This window comes from Gymnoscopelus braueri, assembly GCF_963280865.1.
Source record: "Gymnoscopelus braueri genome assembly, chromosome: 15".
NCBI lineage: Eukaryota > Metazoa > Chordata > Actinopteri > Myctophiformes > Myctophidae > Gymnoscopelus > Gymnoscopelus braueri.
In genome coordinates, this window is record NC_137620.1 from 46,822,757 (window position 1) to 46,847,672 (window position 24,916).

General features: G+C 40.4%; 2 protein-coding genes across 2 annotated transcripts in view; both read right to left on the reverse strand.

Annotated features, from left to right (window-relative positions):
- LOC308101598 (uncharacterized protein) overlaps nt 1-24,822 on the reverse strand; it is a gene marked incomplete at its 3' end in the record, with an annotated part of 59,405 nt that extends 34,583 nt beyond the window's left edge. The window contains exons 1-2 of the mRNA XM_080451019.1: nt 24,698-24,822; nt 2,001-2,246 (exon numbers count right to left, since the gene is read on the reverse strand). Of these exons, the coding sequence (XP_080307145.1) occupies nt 2,001-2,246; nt 24,698-24,755 (304 nt within the window). The 5' untranslated portion in view covers nt 24,756-24,822. The remainder of the gene's footprint in view (nt 1-2,000; nt 2,247-24,697) is intronic.
- Nucleotides 13,536-22,002, reverse strand: LOC308102175 (uncharacterized protein; the record flags this gene model as incomplete). The annotated part of the gene is made up of 3 exons (XM_080451775.1): nt 13,536-15,088; nt 18,145-18,522; nt 21,918-22,002. 3 exons carry the CDS (start codon nt 22,000-22,002, stop codon nt 13,764-13,766), a joined length of 1,788 nt encoding a protein of 595 aa, XP_080307901.1. The 3' UTR covers nt 13,536-13,763.
- Nucleotides 24,823-24,916: the final 94 nt, after the last annotated feature.

A 24,916-nucleotide genomic window follows, 5' to 3' on the forward strand; every position in this document is an offset into this window, starting at 1 on the left:
CAAGGCTAGGAGGGCAAGTGCTACGGGCTGAGGTGGAGTCTGAAGAAGTGAGTCTTCAGATTACGGCAGAAGATTGGGAGTGAGTCTGCAGTTCTAATTGCAATGGGGGAGTTTGTTCCATAGTTTGGGAGCCAGAAAGATGAAGAGTCTGGGACGTGTGGAGCGTTGTCCCGGATGTTTTAGTTTTAGAGAGAGATTAGCTTGTCCCGTCTTTTTGTCAAATAGTAGGCTATACTTATAATGTGTTTGAGATGATTGTGTCTTTTTGAAATGATGTAGGTCTTAGGGCTGTCACAGTTATGACATTTTACGTGACGATTCATTATCTCACAAATAATTGTGATTAACTATTTAATTGTGTTTTTGGGATTGAACATTGAACACCTGTTTGGCTTTTAGGATTTGTAAACAAACATTAAACAGGGCAGATATAACAAATAACTATAGTATACAAAGAAATGACTGACATATTTAATAACATACTTTCGGAAGTTTCCAAAAATAGCGGAAATAGCCGATCTAAAAGCATACAACGTGTCAACAATATGCAAAATAATTGAAATTATCTCAAAACCTCATAGGTCTAAGCCTATAAGAAAAAAGGTCTCTGCCAGGGCAGGTAGGTTAGTGTGGGCCAGCAATGTTCTGAATTTGCCAATCAGGATGAAATGTGAAAAAGTTTGACGGATCCGTCTTGATCACTTAGTCAATTGACTATAGAGATAATGTGAACCGATTTGCGTGATGTTTGGACAACATTTGTAGGAGTAATATAAAAAAATATATTCAAAGATAGGGCATTTGTTCCTCAATGTAGTGCGAATGTGCGTGCAAAGTTTCATCGCAATCGGACACTGCGTTCATGATTTGCAGCATTTTGTTGAAAACGGGTCACTCCTGAAAACTTTAGATGTCAATCTTAGCCAATCAGGATCGAATATGAAAAATTAAATAGATCCGTCTTGATCACATGACTATAGAGATCATGTGTACCGATTTGCGTGAAATTTGGATTAAAAAGAAATAGTATCCATTAATTTGTTTACATAAGTCTGCCTCCTGGTGGCGCTATAAAAGGCAGATGTGAAAAATGCAAGGCAAAGGTTTTTCCTTGGCCCCTAGGGAGTGCACATACAAGGTTTTACACAGATCGGTGCAGTTATAGGTAAAAACACAAATCGGCCTGTTATAGCGCCACCATGAGGCTGATTTGAAACATTTCAAGTGGCATTTCTTCCTCGGCCTACTGAGAATGTGCGTGCACAATTTCACGGAAATTGCACAGAAATCCTGCACACTTTGGAAGCTAATCTTAGCCACTCAGGATGGAATATGAAAAATCTGAAAGACCCGTTTCGTTTAATGACTACAGAGATACTGTCTGTGTAACGATTTGTGTGACGTTTGGACAAAATCTGTAGGAGTACTGTCAAAAAATATGTTTTGCAAAAATTGGCCTCCTGGTGGTGCTAAGAGGCCCATGTGAAAAAATTGGGGCAGAGGTTCTGCTCTGGCATTCAGGGAGTGAATGTGCACAGTTTCGTTTCGATCAAGCCAACGTCGCCGGAGATTAGCTGTCCACAGACACACGGACGGACGGACGGACGGACAGGGTGCAAAACATAGTCTCTTCAATAAAAAGCATTTTAATCCGATCGGTGGCCATTTCCTCCATATGCTTTCAACTACGCGACCCTATCGGTTGGGAGCTATATTGCACTCTGATACATTACAACTCTATGAGAAAATGGCCACCGATTGGATTAAAATGCTTTTTATTTAACAATACGGATGAAGCGGGTACTTATACCAGCCCATTTCAAAATGTAACATCCATGGCCGTGGGGTAAACACCTAATATTCAAAATGTGAACGTTTATGTAGATGTACGGGCTGTAAATGGAGAAGGTGCCAAACCCAGGTTGAAGTTCCACCATGACGCTCGTGACAGACGAGCGTAGCGTGAACCACGGCTGATGGTGTGCATGTAACAGACATACCTGCAGTAGTGTGTAGTAGTTGTGTGTTGTGTAGTGTCTCTATCTCTCTCTGGAAGAGGCTGCACATGAACTCTGCAGCCGCACTGAGGCGCTCCAACACAAACACTCTGACCCAACAAACATCACCGCTTGTGTGTTTCTCCAAAACACACAACATCTCCTCTCCCACCGACGTCAGGTGTCCATTTATCTTCAGCCGTACAGACTCCATTTGACGCGTTTTACCTCCTTTAAGAGACATTTTCCCTCCTTTTAGAGCCATTTTACCTCCTTTATGAGACATTTTACCTCCTTTATGACTATGAGACGTTCTTCACCGAGACAAAAGACACCATAGAATGAACTACACGACCTTACTTCCTGGTCAACGTGTTTCAAACGTGCGCAATGAAGGATCCAGGGCACTGGTGCCTTAATGCCTTTCGCCCCCTGGTGGAGGAGGTGTGTAACTGTCACTGAATGAACAGAGACAGACAGACAGACAGACAGACAGACTCTGTAAGACACAGATGGACATTTATTTCATTTATTGCTGAACATACACTTTATATTAATTATGAAGAAACAATAAAATATTACATCTGGATCTTTGTATAATGGGGACCCCCCAAAATAATCATATTTGAACTGGGCATAGGGTAACCCTAGAATGTGTGTGATCTTACATACATTTCATGTATTCCAAATACACAGTCATAGATCACCCTCGCCGACGCGCTGTGTAGTGACCATCTGCGCGGCCGTAAAAGTGCTCTAAACTCCATCTGTACTCACCCAATAATTAATTCCTAAGACTTGGAGTCATAAATTGTCCTCTAGTTTCATATCCATTTGAAATATCTCCACTTTTCCACGAGCTGCACACGGACGACTTTCTGTACGGGGCGAGGGGCCTGGAATGATTGCAGAACTGAATATATGTAAACTTCCTTTAGGACGCACAAATGTTTGGGACACACAATTGGCAGGTGATGTGATTCATTACCCCGCACCAATCACAAGCACCTGTCAATTGTGTTCCCCATTCATTTGTGCTTCCCTGTGTCAATTTGTTATGACGTTTGTGATGACAAGAGGATGTTTGGGTAAATTCGGTCCTACAATCATTCCAGGCCCCTCGCCCCGTACAGAAAGTCGTCCGTGTGCAGCTCGTGTTTGGCCATTGAACATTAGAAACATATATAGCCTTTTACGCTTCGTAATCAATAATTATACAGGGCAGATGTGACAAATAACTTAAATAATACAAAGAAATTATTGACACTTAATAATTAAATAGATCTGCTATTTCTGAAAATGTGTGAAAATGTTTCAACACGGAAACGATTATGACGATTATGCCAAAATAATTGAGATTTTCTCAAATAATTGCGATAGGCGATTATATAATAATTGTGACAGGCCTAACTGAGGACCCCCCAAAATAATCATATTTGAACTGGGGACCCCCCGGCCTATCAAGCACGTGGAATTTAGGAGTTGAGGCATTACATTTAGTTTGACTCGACTAAATAATGTGAAAATAGCCGATCTACAAGCTCATTGCAGATCGGCTATTTTTATATTTTTCTTATATTATTTGACAATTTAGCCAATGTTTTACCAGTTTTTTTTTGTATAGTTTGTTGATTACTGTGGATGCAGTAATGGTCTTTTTTCTTTTCTTTCAAATTCTTTTAGGTTTTAAAAGGGTCTTAAAAGTCCTTAAATTGTCATTTCACTGTCATCTGGAGACCCCCCAAAATCAGGTCCCCACCAGTTTCATGAATGTACCACTCACCTGGTCTGAGAAAAGGGGGGCGGACAGTTCCTGGCAAGCAAATGTGTATTGCTGAATACAGTCCGCCCCCTTTCATTTCTGTTTTCTGAAGCACTGGGGTCAAATGGTGCTGGCATCATGTCTTTGGGGCTGTTTGGAGTTTTCAGATTTTCATTAATTAACACGTGCATGATGGAGGCCAGAGACGAGGTGCAGGAGAACGTGAAACCATTGTTTGAAAGACCTAAACAAACACCCGTTGTAATTACCATCGTTAATGTAATAAGGTGCTAATAAGATGCATTTGTAAATCCTATGGACTATATGTGTCTGTTCGCTTTGATCAAGCTTGCGTACAAGCAAGCATTACCTGGGAGGATCGACCAGCAGCCGCGGCAACTCCACGGGTCACGGCTAACCCCGGGATACCTGTCCTGACAGCATATGAGCCGTCCTTGTTTCCTAACACTTTACCTGTGAGGAGGTAGAGACACAGTTCTACACAGTGGTGTAAAGTAACTAAGTACATTTACTCAAGTACTCTACTTAAGTACACTTTTTGAGAATTTTTTATTTCCAATTTTCAATACTTTTAATTCTACTCCACTACATCTCAGAGGCAAATATTGTATTTTAACTCGACTGCAATGTTTTTGCAGCTTTAGTTGCTAGTTACTTTGTAGATTTAGATTTTTATCACAAAACATACAATAACCACTTCAGCCCTATATATATATATATATATATATATATATATATATATATATATATATATATATATATATATATTTCGGCCATCAAAATAGCAGATCTACAAGCTCACAATGTGTTGCAATGCAACGTTTTGTGAGCTTGTAGATCTGCTATTTTCAAAAGATTTTTATACATTTTCAGCTTGTGAAATGGGACATTCTGCGCAATGAGTACTGAATACTTGTATTTCTGCATTGCAGTATTGATTCTTGTACTTAAGTAAAAAGTTTGAGTAGTTTTTCCACCACTGGTTCTACACAACCTCCTTGTTTCCTAACACCACGCACTTTACCTGTGAGGAGGTAGCCTGCATGGGATCAATACCATGTTTGGGTTTCTGATCCGCTCTGGAGCGGAAATAACTTAACTAACGTCATCCGGCGACCAGAACACACGACCTGAACCTTCGGTGCCTTGCACCTCCAAAATGATTCCCCTGGTTCAAAATGTGTTTAGTTTGGTATAATTGTTGTGTTTCTTTTTGTATAATAATCGTTTGGTATGTCCATCTTTCATTCTAATTTGTAGCGCAATTAGCGAGACTAAACTAATTGATTTGCATTAAGTGGGGAATAAAAACAATGTGACGCCTGCCGCAACACCTGAACACGTTTGTTTGTTTTTTGCCTTTTTTCTAAACCGGATCACACGGCTCAGTTTTAGAATGAATTTTTTGAGACACGCGTGCGGGTATTTCGGGGCGTGGCCAATTTTTTTTCGGGTGAAACAACACAGCTTTCACCATTGGAATTGCACTACGGAACGTACACATTGTTACATGTTATGGGTTTATTTCGTCACTACATATGGTGAAGTATTGTAGTGCAGGTCATTGCAACAACCACCGATCTTGTGAAAAATGAAAACGGGACCGCCCAATATTCTAAACGTTCCGCGATTCTGCCAATAATCATATTCTTTGAGACACATCCAAGTTTTTGCCGGGCCAAACAAAGGCATCACGTGACGTTGATTCCCTTCCCCTATTCACTCATACTAGGACATGACGTATGTGTAGGCAGAAGAATACCAGGCTTTCCTCCGCGGTGGGAAGCCTGGTGATGCGAGGTTAGTGAGGAGGCAGAGTTCTACACAACCTCCCAAACAATAAAGCCAATGGCATGGATGGGGTGACTTATGACACTCTGAAAACCACACAGTCATGTCAGGCTATAACAACTATTTTTAATAGTTAGCGACTTAGCGTCGCGTTGTGAGATTGTAAACATAAAAAAAGTATTATACATAATATATATCTCTATTAGATTTTATTTGAAGTACTTTGAATTGTTTTAAATTGATGCAAATGTTTTAATCTTTTGAAATAACATTATGTTTTTAAATAAACAAAAAAAGGGGATATTTACTCGTGACCCAAACAAACTTGGTCCGCGTCCCAAACACGGGTCCCGACACACTGTTTGGCTGCAGAGAAAACGCAGTTAGTCAGCACTCTATTACAGCATTATTGCAGGCATTGATGACTTAATGAATTAAATTAATGCATATAATAAAACTGTATATATTTTTTATCTTGACAAATATGGCCATAATCATATTGTTCTACCAAAACCAATGAGTTGCTTTAGAAATAAAGGATAAAAAAAACACAAGCATTTGATATTCTATCATCAGATTCAGATTCAACTTTATTTTCAAAGCGGGTTCAATTAGTGCCAGCTCCTATCGTTTGCAGTTTCAAGAAAGGATTAAAGAATAAAGAAAGAAAGAAACAAGTGAAACAAGTCAGAGTCAAAACGCATTCAAATCCATTGACTTAAAACATTTTTTCCTCTGCTTTAGTAACTATGATTTGTCATTGTCATCCTGGATTAGAATGAATTATCAACCATTTGTCAACTCAGATGGCTTCCTTTGAAAATAAAACAAGTATTTGTTACTGTCCAATAACAGCTTCTACCCTATTTGAATCCTTGCAGTTTATCTTTATATATGCATCCAGACCAACGCAATTGCCACAAAGTGAAACTAAGTGTTTCCCCCCCCTGTATGAGTCCTCATGTGTCTTTTTAGGTCACCCTTTTGACTACAGCCTTTGCCACAAACTGTACAGGTAAAGGGCTTTTCCCCTGTGTGAGTCCTCATGTGTGTTTTTAAGTGGTTTTGACTACTAAAGCCTTTTCCACAAACGTCACACGTAACAGACTTTTCACCTGTATGAGTCATCATGTGTCTTTTTGTATCTTCCATTCGACGGAAGCATTTGCCACAAACTCTACAAGTAAAGGGTTTCTCACCTGTATGTGTTCGCATATGTGATTTCAGATTAGTCGATGAGCTAGAGCCTTTACCACACACTGTACAAGTAAAGGGCCTTTCCCCTGTATGAGTCATCATGTGTGAGTTTAGAGTACCAATATGACGAAATTCTTTGCCACACACGGTACAAATTAAGGGTTTTTCCCCTGTATGAATCATCATGTGTCTTTTTAAATGACACTTTAGACTGCAGCCTTTGCCACACACTGTACAAGTAAAGGGCCTTTCCCCTGTATGAGTCCTCATGTGTGCGTTTATGGAACTAATGAGATGAAAGCCTTTGCCACACACTGTACAAGATTGTTTCTCTGTATGAATCATCATGTGTCTTTTTAAATGACGCTTTAGACTGTAGCCTTTGCCACACACTGTACAAGCAAAGGGTTTCTCCCCTGTATGGTTCCTCATGTGTGTTTGTGTATGAATCATTGCATGTCTTTCTAGATGATACAGTCGAATAAAGCCTTTGCCACACACTGTACATGTAAAGGGTTTTTCCCCTGTATGAATCATTGTGTGTCTCTTCAGACCTACCTTTTGAGTAAATATTTTGCCACAATCTGTACAACTAATTGTCTTCTTCCCTGTGTGACTCCTCATGGGGGTAGTTTTCAGGTCTTGAGACATCTTGTTGCTGTCTACTTCCACATTTTGTGTCTTGTGTGATTTCTTGTGTGAGTTTAAAGCTGACTGACCTTCCCTGGTCTCCTCCCAGTCATCACTGTCTTCAGATTCAGAAGAGTCTGAAGAGAGGAGCTGGTCATCACTAGTTGGATGTGATGTTTCACAGTCTTCTACATCAGCTTGTGTTTTCATGTGTTCAGTTGAGGTGCTGGCTAGAGGCTCTGTGCTTCTGTTTTTATCATCATGTACACTCTTTACTGACAGTAATGTCAATGTTGAACCACGAGCATCCTCTGGTCTCTCTTTAATCTGTGGAGGCTCTGGTTCCTCCTGGACCAGACTGGCGCTCCTCTCCTCGTGTTGTGGAGGTTGTGGTTCCTCCTGGACCAGCTGTTCAGCAGGAATCCCCTCTGTACACACAGCGAGGAAGTCTATGGAAAAAAGATTGAACGAGAGAAAAGCACTGAATGTTTAAAATTTGAAAACCAACCTCGTCATCGGGAGCAGTTAGGGTTACAGTGTCTGGCTCAACGATACGTTGACATGCCGGGAACCTTCTGATTCCAAGTCGGCCAGTCCACCTCCTAGTGTACGACTATCAACCCAGCCTGGAATCAGAGGAATCACTTCAGGATGAGATTCTCTCTGGCAGAGCTTGGGAAAGCTTTGGGGGAAGTGGTGAACAGTAACGCAATACATGTACCTGAGTACTTTACTGGAGTAATACATTTTAATATGTACTTTACTCTAGTATTTATATTTTAGGATACTGATGACGTTAACTCTGCTACATTTCAAAGCCAAATATTGCACTTTTGAAGTACATTGTGAGTTAAACACTCAGTTAAAGGCTTCCCTTTAAAGACTCACCTTTCCTAAATATTCCATTCAAACACAATCCTAGTTTCGTTCTATTTGAAATGTTTTTCTAAAAACAAAATATGGCACCATGATACCATGTATACCAGAGATAGAGAGGTAGCTCCTTTGGAACTAATTTTAGATTATTTAAAAAATATATTGTATATTATATTATTGTATTATATTTATCATTACTATTATTGGAATATGCTTTGCATTATTATAATTCATTTTAAATAAATATGCCTTTGGTTTAAACACTTTTTTGAGGGATGTGTCCATAGCTTGAATTTATTTCAACTTGACCAGTTGCAAATGTGCAAGCTATGTTTAAACATTCAAAATAATTAATTGAGCATGTTTGTGCTTCTTACAAGTCAAGAAGACAGCATTATTCAAATCCAAATCTATAATTTTGGCGTGTTTTTTGGGGTAAAATACATTGAATACAGTATTTCAAAGTAAATAAATAATAATAATAATAATTGTGAGGTCACACAGGTGCTGTTGTGCTGAGAACCTGACCAGATATTGCCATAGTTTTATATTTCTAATATGTTATACAAAGGAAAAATGAAATGCATTCAAAAACTCCCAAAATAGGTAACACCTGTTTTTGTTTTTTGTAAGCAATAAGTATATAGCTTGCTTTTATTTCAATTTGCCAATTGTGTGTTCACTTGGGCAACCAATATTTACCTTTTCAACCAACAGCACACATTTCTGCGCATGTTTGAGCTTTTTACATGTAAATACACTGAATTTTAGTTTTCTGTGTTTTGGGGTCCTATATGTTGAAACAGCATATCAAAGTGAAAACATTGTTTGAGACATGTTTCTATGGTATATGAAGGGAAAATCTAAAGTATGCCAAAAACAGCCAAAGTAGCCCAGATTCACAAATACAATAATGAAATCTGAGTTTCAGGTTAAGAATAAAGGATTAAAAAATCACAAGCATTTGATATTTCACCATCAGATTCAGATTCAACTTTATTGTCAAAGTGGGTGAAATCCGCACAAGCTCCCATCATTTGCAGTTTCAAGAAAGGGCTAAAGTATAGAGAAAGAAAAAAACTAGTAAACCAAGTCAGAGTCAAAACAACATCACGTTTAATGTATTGATTCAAATCCATTGACTTAAAATAAGTTTCCATGGGTGATTCCTCTGCTTTAGTATCTATGACTTGTCATTGTCATCCTGGATCAGAATGAATGATCATACATTTGGCATGTGTTATACAATGTTTCAACTCTGATGGATTCTTTGAAAATAGTATTTAAGTATTACGTATGTATTACTGTTCAACTAACAACTTCTACCCTCTATGAATCCTAGCAGTAAATCTTCAGATATGCATCAAGACCAACGTTTTACCACAAACTGAAACTAAGTGTTTCCCCACCCTGTATGAGTCCTCATGTGTCTTTTTAGATCACCCTTTTGACTACAGCCTTTGCCACAAACTGTACAAGTAAAGGGTTTTTCCCCTGTATGAGTCCTCATGTGTCTTTTTAGAATGTGCATTCGATTAAAGCCTTTGCCACAAACTTTACAAATAACAGACTTTTCACCTGTATGAGTCATCATGTGTCTTTTTATTTCGTCCGTTCGACTGAAGCCTTTGCCACAAACTCCACAAGTAAAGGGCTTTTCACCTGTATGAGTCCTCATGTGTCTTTTTAGATTAGGCTTTAAACTATATTGTTCACTGCACACAGTACAACTAAAGGGCTTTTCCCCTGTATGCATCCTCATGTGTGATTTTATCTGCCGAAAGCCTTTACCACAAATTCTACAAATGGAGGGCTTTTCTCCAGTATGAATCCTCAGGTGTTTTTTTAGAACACAATTTTGACTAAAACATTTGCCACACACTTCACAAATAAAGGGCTTTCCCCCTGTATACTTAGTCCTTACGTGTGTTTTTTTGTCACCTTTTAGACTGCTGCCGTTTCCACAAATGTGTCTTTTAAGAACATACATGCGAACAAAGCCTTTGCCACACACTTCACAGATAAAGGGTTTTTCCCCCGTATGAGTCTTTGTGTGTCTGTTCAGACATCCCTTTTGATTAAATATTTTGCCACAATCTGTACAACTAAAGCTTTTCTTCCCTGTTTGACTCCTCATTTGGGTAGTTTTTAGGTCTCGAGACATCTTGTTGTTGTCTCCTTCAACATTTTGTATCTTGTGTGATTTCATTGAGTTTAAAACTGTCTGACCTTCCTTGGTCTCCTCCCAGTCATTACTGTCTTCAGCGTCAGATTCAGAACAGTCTGAAGAGAGGAGCCGGTCGTCAATAGTTGGCTGTGATGTTCCACAGTCCTCTACATTAGCTTGTGTTTTCATGCATCCGGTTGAGGTGCTGGCTAGAGGCTCTGTGCTTCTGTTTTCACAGTTAAAGGGGTTTTCCCCTCTATGAATCTTTATGTGTCTTTTTAGATGATACATTCGAATAAAGCTTTTGTCACACACTGTACAGTTAAAGGGTTTTTCCCCTGTATGAATCATTGTGTGTCTCTTCAGACATTCCTTTCGATTAAACATTTTGCCACAATCTCTACAACTAAAGCTTTTCTTGCCTGTGTCACTCTTCATGGGGGTAGCTTTCAGGTCTTGAGACATCTTGTTGTTGTTAATGTGTTCGGTTGAGCTACCGGCCAGAGGCTCTGTCTCTCTGTTTTCATCATCATGCACACTCGTTACTGCTGGTAATGTCAATGTTGAACGATCAGCATCCTCTGGACTCCCTTTAATCTGTGGCTCTGGTTCCTCCTGGACCAGATGGGCGCTCCTCTCCTGCTTTTCAGCAGGAACCTCCTCTGTGCACACAGCGAGGAAGTCTAGGGAAAAGGATTAAATGAGAGAAAAGCACTGAATTTAATTTTTTTTTAATAGTTGTTTGTGTTCCACTCGATTGCCATAGACTTTACCAGCTGTTAAGTTATTTCCAACACAGCAGATCTAAGAAAGTGGCCCATGACAGCAGAGAGGGGCTCTTGTAAGTGTCAAATAATTTAAATATAAAACAAATCTTTTAAATAGTGCATTATCCACTCATTCACACAACGACAGTAGCAGTGCTCATAGCAGTAGCAGTGCTCATGCCAACGAAACTTTGACATACAGCCAGGAGGAGCCTTGGGTCAAACCTGGAACCTTCCGATTCCAAGCCGGCCACTCTACCCAGCATGGAATCACTTTAGGATGGAACTTTCCCTGGCCGAGCTTGGGAAAGGATTAGGATAAGGATAATTCCTTTTAACAGGACGTTCATGAAAGTCCTTGCAGGCTTGTTTCCAATGAGGGCCTGTGAGCAATTAGGGGTTAAGAGTCTTGCTCAGGGACAAATTTCATTTCATCGACACATATGCTGGCCTGGCCTGGGATCGTACCTGGGGTAACCAGGGCCTCTGGCTCCCTAGGCGGGCTCACTAACCACTCAGCTATGGCCGCCCCTAAGCTTTGGGGATCGTGGAGGACAGTAAAGTACATATACCTGAGTACTAATACTTGAGTATGTTTTTTAAATTTGTACTTGCTCTAGTATTTTTGGATACTCATGACGTTCACTCTACTACATTTAAAAGACAAATATTGCACTTTTGAAAAGTTAATTACGAGTTAAACACTTAACACACGCGTCACAGAGCGGTCAGCCCAGTTAACTTTGGTCAGGGACCTCTCAGAAGGCTCTTTTTCTAAATATTCCACTCAAACGCACTCGTATTTTAGTTTTATCTGAAATGTTTTCTATACAAAATATGGCAACCTGATACCACAGATACGAGATAGCTTCTGTGACACTACATTGTGGATTTACTGTATTATACTAAATCAAATTACATTCATCATCATTATTATCAATTTCTATTATTTATTTATTTTTTAAGAAAAACATTTTATCGAGCATTTTTGTTCTTCGTATCAGGGGTGTTCTGGCGGTGGAGCGCTGCCCCACTAGTTGCAGAGAGCCCGCACATGCATGTACATGCACGTGCGTCCCCGTGAGAGTGCGTCTACCGCGCATATCGATCAAAAACAACGATTCACACCTCTTATCAATGCTTACAAAAGCTGCCGAGTGACAACAGTGTGAATTAACATAGGAATGACCCTGGCTGGATGCAAATCAATGGTCCACTGTGTGACCTGCTAAGTACTGTAGGTGTAGGCATAGCCTACTGTCAGATGTTCTGAAGCAGTCCAGAGATGGACTGCTGGATTTATGAACTAAATTACAGGAGTCTGCAAGGTAAATGCATATCAGCACTAACGTATCCCCATTATGCAAGTACACAGAATAAAATTCAATGTATATTTGGGGTTAATAAATAGGCCTAAAAGAGGTTATTTCAATCGCTCATGTGCGCACGTGCGTGTGACGTAGAGGTCCACTAGTCAAACAATCCACAGTAAAGCACTGCTTCTTACAAGTGTAAAACACAGCATTTTACAAATCTGATTAAATACCTTTGGTGTGTTTAACGGTGAAATAAATTGATAAAGTATTCCAGAGTAAACAATAATAAATGGTGAGGTCACATTGGTGATGTTGTGCTGAGAACCTGACCAAACTTTGCTATGGGTTTATATGTCTAGTTTGTACATAAAGGAAAAGTCAAAAGCATCAAAACATGCCCAAAATAGACTACAACCGTTACTTATATATATATATCGCTTGATTTTATTTCAATTTGACAATTGTATATTCACTTGAGTAACCAATATCTAGGGTTAAAAAATATTAGCTTAAAGTACTTTCAAAAGTAAATACACTGTATTTTTCTAATGTTTCTTTTTGTGTTTTAGAGTTCAATATGTTGAAACAGTATGTCAAAGTGAAAAAAAAATGTGTTGGGTCCTCCAGATTTAGTTGTATTGACAAGAATGATACCAAATATTGGTAAATTAACATTTTGTATAATGTATATGAAGTGATAATCAAACTTATGCAATAACAGCTAAAATAGCCCAGATTCACAAATAGAATAATGAATTTAAGTATATAATGATGATTATGCCATTTTAAATCTTGACAAACATGGAAATGTTTCTATTATTCCACCAGTAACCATTGAGTTGCAGGTAAAAACTAAAAGGATATAAACACTCAAGCATTTGATATTCCTTCATCAGATTCTGATTCAACTTTATTGTCAAAGTGGGTGAAATTCGTACAAAGTCAGAGTCAAAACATCACGTTAAATGTATGCATTAAAATCTATTGAAAAATCATGAGTGATTCCACTGCTTTAGTATCTATGACTTGTCATTGTCATCCTGGACGAGAATGAATGATCATACATTTGTCAAGTGTGATGTGTCAACTAGATGGCTTCTTTGAAATTAAAAATGTTTTTATTACTGTTCAATTAACAACTGCTACTCTATATAAGTCCTTGCAGTATATCTTCAGATATATATCTACAATAAAGCAATTTCCACAAACTGAAGCTACGTGTATTTAATGCCCTTATATTCAAACATGAGTCCTCATGTGTCTTTTCAGATCACCCTTTTGACTACAGCATTTGCCACACACTGTACAAGTAAAGGGTTTTTCCCCTGTATGAGTCCTCATGTGTCTTTTTTGATGGTGCATTCGACTAAATATTTTGTCACAAACTCCACAAGCAAAGGGCTTTTCACCTGTATGCGTCATCATGTGTCTTTTCAATTCGTCCGTTCGACTGAAGCCTTTGCCACAAACTTTACAAGTATAAGGCTTTTCACCTGTATGAGTCCTCATGTGTGTTTTTAGATGAGGCGTTGAAATACAGCCTTTTCCACACACTGAACAGGTAAAGGGCCTTTCCCCTGTGTGGGTCCTCATGTGCATGCTTATGTAACTGCTATTACTAAAGCTTTTGCCACAAACTGTGCACATAAAGGGTTTTTCCCTTGAATGAGTCCTCATGTGTCTTTTTAGATCACACTTTTGACTACAGCCTTTTCCACAAATTTTACAAATGAAGGGTTTTTCCCCTGTATGAGTCCTCATGTGTGTTTTTAGATCACCCTTTAGACTACTGCCACACACTTCACAGGTAAAGGCCTTTTCCCCTGTATGAATCATGGCGTGTCTCTTCAGATGTCCCTTTTGATTAAATATTTTGCCACAATCTGCACAACTAAATATTTTCTTCCCAGTTTGACTCTTCAGGTCTTGAGACAGCTTGTTGCAGTCTCCTTCAACATTTTGTGTCTTGTGTGATATCATTGCGTTTAAAGCTGACTGACCTTCCTTGGTCTCCTCCCAGTCATCACAGTCTTCAGCATCAGATTCAGAAGAGTCTGAAGAGAGGAGCCGGTCGTCACTAGTTGGCTGTGATGTTCCACAGTCCTCTACATTAGCATGTGTTTTCACACATCTGGTTGAGGTGCTGGCTAAAGGCTCTGTCATTCTGTTTTCACAGGGTAAGGGCTTTTCCCCTTTATGAGTTTTTATGTGTCTTTTTAGATGATACATTCGAATAAAGCCTTTTTCACACACTGTACATGTGAAGGGTTTTTCCCCTGTATGAATCATTGTGTGTCTCTTCAGACTTATCTTATGATTAAATATTTTGCCACAATAGTTACAAATAAGGCTGTTCTTCACTGCTAGTAACATCAATGTTGAACCATCAGCATCATCTGGTCTTTGAAGCAGCGCCTCTTTAATCTGTGGAGGCTCTGGTTCCTCCTGGACTAGACTAGGGCTCCTCTCCTCGTGTTGTGGAGGTTGTGGTTCCTCCTGGACCAGATGTTGGCTCCTCTCCTGCTGTTCAGCAGGAACCTTCTCTGTACACCCAGCGAGGAAGTCTAGGGAAAAAAAGATTAAATGAGAAAAGAGCACTACATTTGATTTTTTTTCTTTTTCCTAGTTGTTTGTGTTCCACTCGGTGGCCATAGACTTTACCAGCGGTTTAGTTATTTCTAACACAGCAGCTCTATCAAAGTGGTCCATGACAGCAGAGAAGGGCTCTTGTAAGTGTAAAATCCTTTAAATATTAGAAATCCTTTGAATAATGCATTGTTCACTCATTCACACGACAACAGTGGAGGAAACCAACATGCTCATCGGGAGCAGTTAGGGGTGCAGTGTCTGGCTCAACGACACGTTGACATGCAGCCAGGAGGAGCCCGGGATCAAACCGAGAACCTTCTGATTCCAAGTCGTCCACTCTACCTCCTGAGCCAGCGGTGTATGACTATCAACCCAGCCTGGAATCAGAGGAATCTCTCAAAGGATGAGACTCTCTTTGGGAAAGCTTTGGGGACAGTGGTGGACAGTAACGAGTACATTCACCTGAGCGCTGTACTAGAGTATATGCAGGGAGGGGTTAATCCAGCAAGGCAGAGTGAGATGTTGAGTCCAGCAGCAACGACGACACAACGCACAGAAAAGCCTCCATTTCTGGTCAGACGAGGGAGGAGCCAGGCCTGGAGGCAAACCACAGTGCCTAGAGCCTCCCAGTGTCGCCAACAGCTGCAACATTCTCAACTTTGGTCGGTGCATGTTGCAGGCTGTAAATGCAGCATGCATGGATCTGTGCAGTCGGGTCTGGCGAGTGCCAGGCTAACCCTAACCCACTAATTAGCATTGTCTCTAACTTCCCCTCTAAGAGACAGTAGGGGGCAGTAGCATGCCACTTGGACACAGGCCGAGGGCTGATCAACCTCGGTCGGGTCGCCTGGAGGAGGGTGTCAGTTGCAAGACCCCAAACACCCAGTGACTCCAGGTAACAACACTGATGATGTGCATGAAGTGCATCAGTCGATGTTTTCCTGACTATATTTTATACTTTATTTTATTTACATTTATATTTTTGGATACTCATGACGTTGACTCCACTACATTTCAAAGACAAACATTGCACTTTGGAATTTGAAATTCTCTCTTTAATAAACAGAAAATGTATTTTCAGGAGAGAGTACCCATTTATCAGCTTAATCTTTTATAGTGTTCCAGTTCCAATTGTGTATCTGCTCATTTCTTTGTGTCATCACTTCCAATTTCACTTGTTTAATCTGCATCCTGACTGAGATCTCTATCCTGATTGGATACAATTGGTATACCGATCTGAAAATGCATTTTCTGTTTAATAAAGAGCTGGAGAGACATGGAGACTCCTATTACTGAACAAACACTCTATAGCAATGAGTACTATCAAAATATAGAGCTATTTAGCACTACAATTTTAGCCAAAGAAAATCGCTTACCCTACCTTTAAGTTGTGTTGAAAAGAATGATACCAAATACTGGTACATATGAAGGCATATGTTAGGTTCTTGGTTTCCGTATGTATTAGTTATTATTAGATTATGTGTATTATGATGTATTATCTTGTGTCCTTGCTTACTGTAAATCGCTCTGGATTAAGAGTGTCTGCTAAATGCCTAAACTGTAAAGGGAAAATCAAACGTATGCAAAAACACCCAAAAGTAGCCCCGATTCACAAATATAATAATGAATTAATTGATATAATAATTATTGTGTAATTTTAAATCTTAAACAAATATGGACATGCTCATGTTATTCTACCAGTAACCTAGGAGTTGAAGGTAAAAACTAAAAGACACACATTTGATATTCCATCATCAGATTCTGATTCAACTTTATTGTCAAATTGGGTGAAATTCGTACAGAGTCAGAGTCAAAACATCACGTTTAATATATGCATTAAAATCTATTGACTTAAAAACAATGCTTATATGAGTGATTCTTCTGCTTTAGCATCTATGACTTGTCATTGTCATCCTGGATTAATGAATGGTCATACAATTGTCTGTGTGTGATATGTGTCAACTCAAAAGGCTTCTTTGAAGAAAAATAATATTTCTGCTAAATGAACTTCTAACCTATATGAATCCTTGCAGCATATCTTCGTATGTGCATCTAAAGACCAACAACTAAGTGTTCTTTTCCCCTGTATGAGTTCTCATGTGTCTTTTTAGATCACGCATTTGCTTATAGCATTTGCCACAAACTTCACAAGTAAAGGACTTTTCACGTGTATGATTCATCACGTGTGCTTTTGAATCTTCCATTCGACTAAAGCCTTTGCCACAAACTTGACATGTAAAGGGTTTTTCCCCTGTGTGCGTGCGCAAGTGTCTTTTTAGAACGTGAAGTCCACTAAAGCTTTTGTCACAAACTTTACAAGTAAGAGACTTTTCACCTGTATGAGTCCCTGTGTGTCTTTTTAGATTCTGCGTTGAACAACAGACTTTGCCACAAACTTCACAAGTAAAGGACTTTTCACGTGTATGAGTCATCATGTGTTTCTTTGAATCGTCCATTCGAGTAAAGCCTTTGCCACAAACTGTACATTTAAAGGGCTTTTCACCTGTATGAGTCCGCATGTGTCTTTTTAGACTAGGCTTTGTATTACAGCTTTTGCCACACAATGTACAAATTAAAGGGCTTTCCTCTGTATGCGTCCTCATGTGTGTTTTTAGATTACCCAATTCACCACAGCCTTTGCCACACACGGTACAGATATAGGGCTTCTCCCCTGTATGAGTCCTCATGTGTATTTTTAGACTATTTGAGTGACCAAAACCTTTGTCACAAACTTTACAAACAAAGGGCTTCTCGCCTGTATGAGTGATCATGTGTCTTTTTAGAATACTCTTTTCACCAAAGGCCTTGTCACACACTGAACAGTTAAAGGGTTTTTCCCCTGTATGAACCATGGTGTGTCTCTTCAGACATTCCTTTCGAGTGAACGTTTTTTCACAATCTGTACAACTAAAGCCTTTCTTCCCTGCGTGACTCCTCATGGAGGTAGTTTTCAGGTCTCGAGACAACTTGTTAATGTATCCTTCCAAATGTATTTTCTTGTGTGATTTCAGTGAGTTTAAAGCTGACTGACCTTCCCTGGTCTCCTCCCAGTCATCGCGGTCTTCTGCGTCAGCTTCAGAAAAGTCTGAAGAGAGGGGCTGGCCATCACTAGTTGGCTGCGATGGCGCACAGCCCACTACATAAGCCTGTGTTTTCATGCATCCAGTTGAGGTGCCGGCTACAGGCTCTGTCTCTCTGTTTTCATCATCGATCAAACTCTTTACTGCCAGTAATGTCAATGTTGAATCATCAGCGTCCTCTGGTCTGCGAAGCAGTGCCTCTTTGATCTGTGGAGGTTGTGGTTCCTCCTGGACCAGATGTGGGCTCCTCTCCTGCTGTTCAGCAGGAACCTCCTCTGTACACACAGCGATGAAGTCCAGGGGAAAAAAGATGAAATGAGAGAAAAGCACTGAATGTTTGAAATTTACATTTTCCTTTAAACATAAGAAATCCTTTAAATAGTGCATTATTCACTCATTCAGACATTCTCAGTGTAGGAAACCATACAACCAATAAAATGCACCAACCTGCTCACCGGGAGCAGTTAGGGAGGAGCTGGGATCAAACCGGGAACCTTCCGATTCCAAGATGACCACTCCCCTCCCGAGCTACTGCTAGCTGAGCCACTGGTGTACGACAATAAACACAGCCTGGAATCAGGCTCTTCAAGATGAGACTCTGAGACTCATATACTGATACAGAACCATATATAGGCTATATATAAAACTGTTCATTTTTTAGAAATCATTATTTAAAAACAATTTAAAATGGTGAAAATACTATATTTTAAATAGTGAAAAATCTGTTAAAGTTATATCACATTTCATTAAAAAAAAAAAAAACTTATGGGGATATACATACAATCTGTAATATGCAAATCTAATGTGATTATTGTGATGGGTTATATTTCACAGATATTTATACTATGCTTGTACTATATTAACACATTTTATAATAAGAGATTACGTTCGGTGCCAGAAATCTCACCATTGAGCTGCGCGGCGCTGTTTAAGACTCCAAGACTCCAAGACGAGAAATCTGTGTGAAACAAAGCATGCGTTAATTTTGCACGATGGTCCTGGCTAACGCCTGGAACGATAACATCTCTCACGCGAGTAACAATTGCGGAGCGATCGTGCATACAAAATGAGTCTTTTCCCCAGCGTAAAAAGTTTCGGAGTTATAGGGGTTTTAGAGAAGGAGATAGAACGGAAGCGGATGGGGAGCCATGTTTTTTGGCACGGACAGTGATCCATCTGTCCCTTCCTTCTTAGAATCACCATGGGTGATTCCAGAGCTGCTCTAGCCCCTCCTGTGTGGAAAAAAACGAAAGAAAAACGGATAACTCGTAATTTTACGGTTTCGGCACCAAAGCGCTACTCTTTGAAAACACGTAATATTACGGTTTTGGCACCCGATGTGTTAAAATTAAATCATCCTTGACCTTCGAGTTAAATTCATTATTTCCGTGGACTTAAAACTTCATTGTTTTATTTGATGGCCTCCCTGCCCTGGCATCTGGCCTTTGTGCCCTCAAAAAATGTACAACACCAAAGGCCAAGTGGCCTTGCCCCTAAAATGAGAAATTCCAGGCCTGATTACAACAGTAAAATAATTCAGTTCAGGGTCTCTCCCCTTAAAGAGAGTGGCATAGTCACATCTTGGAATTATTCCAAAAGTATTACTAGTGTCCATTTGGTCACCAAAAAAGTGCTACGCCTCCCAGCATTTGAGAGAGATTGAATTATTAATGTTTGAACTACTACTAAATTACAGACATGTTCAAGTGCAAGCCCCGTTCAGGGGTTGACACTAACGGCTGCCCGAGTACCCGTGGCAGGTCAATAAAAGTTGCGGGCAGGTGGAGTTTGCTTTCGGGTTGCCCGACCGGGCAAGTGCGCATTTGAGTGAGGACACAACCATCTTTAGTTCGCAATACACACAACACGAGATACCTGTCTAAACACCTGAACGTGGCCTGAGTGCTCTGTCCCCCCTTCTCTCTCTCCTTCCCATACAAGCTCACAAAGTGTTGTTTCAATGTCACCTCATTCAAGCCTTCTTTCCCAGTAAAAAGAAGGGTGGGCGTGTGCGTAAGACCAGCACGACCTCATGCGTTCCGCCTGCGACATTAAAACAACCACAGACTTGTGTCGCAAGTGCTGCGGTTCCTAACCGACGTGTGAAAATACAAGAACGCAGCAGCTAACAGCAGCACCAGTAGCCTACCTACTGACGTTTGTTTACTGAACGGTCAATCAAAGCTTAGCACGAGTCAAGCCAGACGAACGTAAACCCTAGACTTCCGGTCAGTGGACTTCAAAATAAGAGCGCTCCCTCTGGCCTAAAATGTGCTGCTTTCACTGTTGCTACACTTAAAAATATAAAATAACAAGTGTGGAACCATAGTCATATTCATAGCTATTTAGATGTTTGGCATAACTATTGAGGTATGCAGGCCCCAAACTTGGTAGGTGCTCTTAGACGGCCAATAGGGACATGCTGTAATTGCTTAAGCTCCACCCCCTCTGTGTTCCTATTGGCCGGGCTTTAGCATGCTGGGAACTGGAGTTATGGCTGTTTAAAGGCCCTAAACTTGGTAGGTGCTCTTAAACGGCCAATAGGGACAGGCTGTAATTGCTGAGCTCCACTCCCTCTGTGTTCCTATTGGCTGGGCTTTAAACAGCCATAACTTAATCACCCTGTCTGGGTTTATTTTTCAACAATGACCAGCTCGCCGTCAATTATACCTTGCTGACATAATCACGTACACAATACATGGGCAACTGGCGGCCCGGGGGCCACATGCGGCCCCCACCTTCACTTAATGCGGCCCGCAGGTTGATATCAGAATACTGATATTATTGATTTCAGCTGTTACAATTCCAAACATGCAAACATGACCCGCTTTAATTACTTCAGTCTATATTAGTAGCTTAATAACTAAAATTCTGCCTTTTTTATGTCCAATGTATTGTATATGTAAATTGTATATCTTTTGTCAGTGGCAAATGTTTCACAACACCCACTCCATGAATTTCACCCCCGAAAGCCTTTTATTTATATATTTTCTATTGAACGGTGTCGGGGGGGACTTTTTTGGCCGGAAAACGGAGGCGGAAATGCACCGGTTTCCTGTTTGGCCAGGAACTACCGCACTAATAACAAAACGGAAACTCACGCTGTTTTTAAGAGATTGTATGATTTGAAGATCGAAAAACAGTAGAAAAAGAAAACACAGCTCACGGTAACTAAAGCTCCACTGGCTAAGAGAAACAATCCAAAGATCGTATAAGACAATTAAAAGAACGCTTTTTGAAACGCTTCCGTCTTCCGGTGAAAACAAATGGAATTCTGGGTAACAGAGGAATAAACGAACGGCCTGCAGTGATGGTGATGACCAGCAGAGGCTGCTAAAAATCGTTATTTGTGGACCTGCATTGTATAACTTTAAGTTCATAAAGTTAACATAAGTATAACTAAATGCATTTGAAATTAAATTAAAATGTTACTTTTCAGGATTACAATAAGCATTCCAATTCAAAAATAGCAGTTCTACAAGCTCAAAACGCGCCACACTATGACGTGTTTTGAGCTTGTAGATCGGCTACTTGTGCTACTTTTGTGTGAAATGGCATTCATTTACGAAAAAAGTTAAAATACGGAGATAAGAGGTGCCTGCCCGACAGTATATGCAATGTGTCCCCCTCTGGAGTGAGTGTGGAAATATAGTGGACCTCTCCATCATCAAAGTTGCATCAACCCTGACATACACAATACAGACACTAATGTTGTCTTTCTCACCGGTCTTCTTCTTTCCTTTGGACGTTTTCTTTCTTTCTTTTTCCCTCTTCTTTTTTTCACCAACTCCTCCACCTACGTTCACCATAAGAAAAAAAATAACAATAACTAATAATGTGATGTAAAGCAATAGTGAGCCAATCATATCTGAGCACAAATTAGGACAAATCAGGCAGTGGTGCTCGCTGCCTGATTTGTGCTTCGTCATACAACGGTGTCACGCGATGATGAACACGGCAGACTTACACGACGACAACGTGTCGCGGATGTGATGCGTTGTGGACTTGCAGATCTGTTATGTTGGCCGTGCGGGACCATTGTACGACGAAGTACAAACATTATGCAGATGTCGAGCAATTATCTGTCTGACTGCATGCCGTGTGTGTGTGTGTGTGTGTGTGTGTGTGTGTGTGTGTGTGTGAGACTGACAGGTTTGTGCCACAATAGTGTTGCTTTGTTACAGTACAGTTTAGGCATTTGGCAGACACTCTTAATCCAGAGCGATTTACAGTAAGCAAGGACACAAGATAATACACAAGTAAGACGCGCGAAAGTGGGAAGCGAACGCAGCTCGAAAATAACAATAAGAAGAATCGAAAGGAATGAGCAATTGTAGAGAAGTGGGTGGAACAGTGAAATGAGTGTGAACAGTGCCACAAGAAGGCTCCATACCGCTAGCCCCATTCTCGTCTAGATGCTTTTAGATGTGTTATTTTTGACTGTAGCTGCTATATTTCTCTCAGGAGTGTAATTAGTCACCCAGGGGCAGGCGGATTTCAGCCACACTGTAGTGCACTCTGGCGGCTGCACACAGGCAGTGCACGCACACAATACTGCACACAGACAGACACACAACCCGAGCACGGTTTCATAGTAAGCTCCACTTGCGCGCTACGTTCACAATCATAATACATCAAATGCATAGAAATAGTAATCTCATAATAAAGTAATACATAAGTAAACCAAGAACCTATCAGCCTACATTGAAACTATACACACTATAGGATGCCAGGTCAACAATGACCTGGCATCTGTATACATAACATGCTATCTAAACAAGACCAGGAGACCTGGTTCTGCCAACATTGTAAACAAACATTAAACAGGGCAGATATAACAAATAACTATAGTATACAAAGAAATTACTGACATATTTCATAACTTCATACTTTCGGAAATTGTCAAAGATAGGGGAAATAGTCGATCTAAAAGCATACAACGCGTCAACGATATGCAAAATATGCAACTAAATATGCAACTATCTCAAAGGGTCTAAGCCTATAAGAAAAAAGGTCTCTGCCAGGGCAGGTAGGTTAGTGTGGGCCAGCAATGTTCTGAATTTGCCAATCAGGATGAAATGTGAACAATTCGGACGGATCCGTCTTGATCACTTGACTATAGAGAGATAATATGAACCGATTTGCGTGATGTTTGGAAACAAATTGTAGGAGTAATATAAAAAAGTAGTTTTGCAAAAATAGGGCATTTGTTCTTCAACGTACTGCGAATGTGCGTGCAAAGTTTCACCGCAATCGGACGCTGCATTCATGATTTGGGGCATTTTGTTCAACACGGGTCACTCCTGCAAATTTTATTTGTTAATCTTAGCCAATCAGGAGGCAAAGATTTTTCCTTGGCCCCTGGGCGTGCACATACAAAGTTGTACACAGATCGGTGCAGTTATAGGTTAAAACACAAACTTGGCCTGTTATAGCACCACCATGAGGCTGATTTTAAACATTTCAAGTGGCATTTCTTTCTCTGCCTACTGAGAATGTGCGTGAACAATTTCACGGAAATTGCAAGCCGTGTTCATGATTTGAGGCATTTTGTTCATAACGGAGCAACTTTGGAAGCCAATCTTAGCCAATCAGGATGGAAAATATGAAAAATCTGAAAGAACCGTTTCGTTTAATGACTATAGAGATAATTTGTACCGATTTGCGTGATGTTTCGAACAAATCTGTAAGTGTACTGTCAAAAAATTTGTTTTGCTAAAATTGGCCTCCTGGGGGCGCTCTAAGGAGGCCCATGTGAATAATTTGGGGCAGAGGTTCTGCTCTGGCACCAAGGTAGTGTGTGTACACAGTTTCGCTGCGATCAAGCCAACGGTGCTGGAGATTAGCTGTCCACAGACACACACACGGACAGACACACACGGATGGACGGACAGACAGGGTGCAAAACATAGTCTCTTCAATAAAAAGCATTTTAATCCGATCGGTGGCCATTTTCTCTATATGCATTCAACTACGCGACCCTATCGGTTGGGAGATGTATTGCACTCTGATACATTACCACTCTATGAGAAAATGGCCACCAATCGGATTAATAATGCTTTTTATTGAACAATACGGAAGATACGGGTACTTATACCAGCCCGATTCAAAATGTAACATCCATGGCCGTGGGGTAAACACTTAATATTTGAAATCTGAACGTTTATGTAGATGTACGGGTTGTAAATGGAGAAAGAGACAAAAAAACAGGTTGAAGTTCCGCTCGTGACAGGAGCGTAGCGTGAACCATGGCTGATGGTGTGCATGTAACAGACATACCTGCAGTGGTGTGTAGTAGTTGTGTGTTGTGTAGTGTCTCCATCTCTCTCTGGAAGAGGCTGCACATGAACTCTGCAGCCGCACTGAGGCGCTCCAACACAAACACTCTGACCCAACAAACATCACCGCTTGTGTGTTTCTCCAAAACACACAACATCTCCTCTCCCACCGACGTCAGGTGTCCATTTATCTTCAGCCGTACAGACTCCATTTGACGCGTTTTACCTCCTTTAAGAGACATTTCACCTCCTTTTAGAGCCATTTTACCTCCTTTTAGAGCCATTTATGACTCCTTTATGACTACGAAACGTTATTCACCGAGACAAAAGACACCATAGGATGAACTACACGACCTTACTTCCTGGTCAACGTGTTTCAAGCGTGCGCAATGAAGGATCCAGGGCACTGTTGGCTCAATGTCTTTCGCCCCCTGCTGGAGGAGGT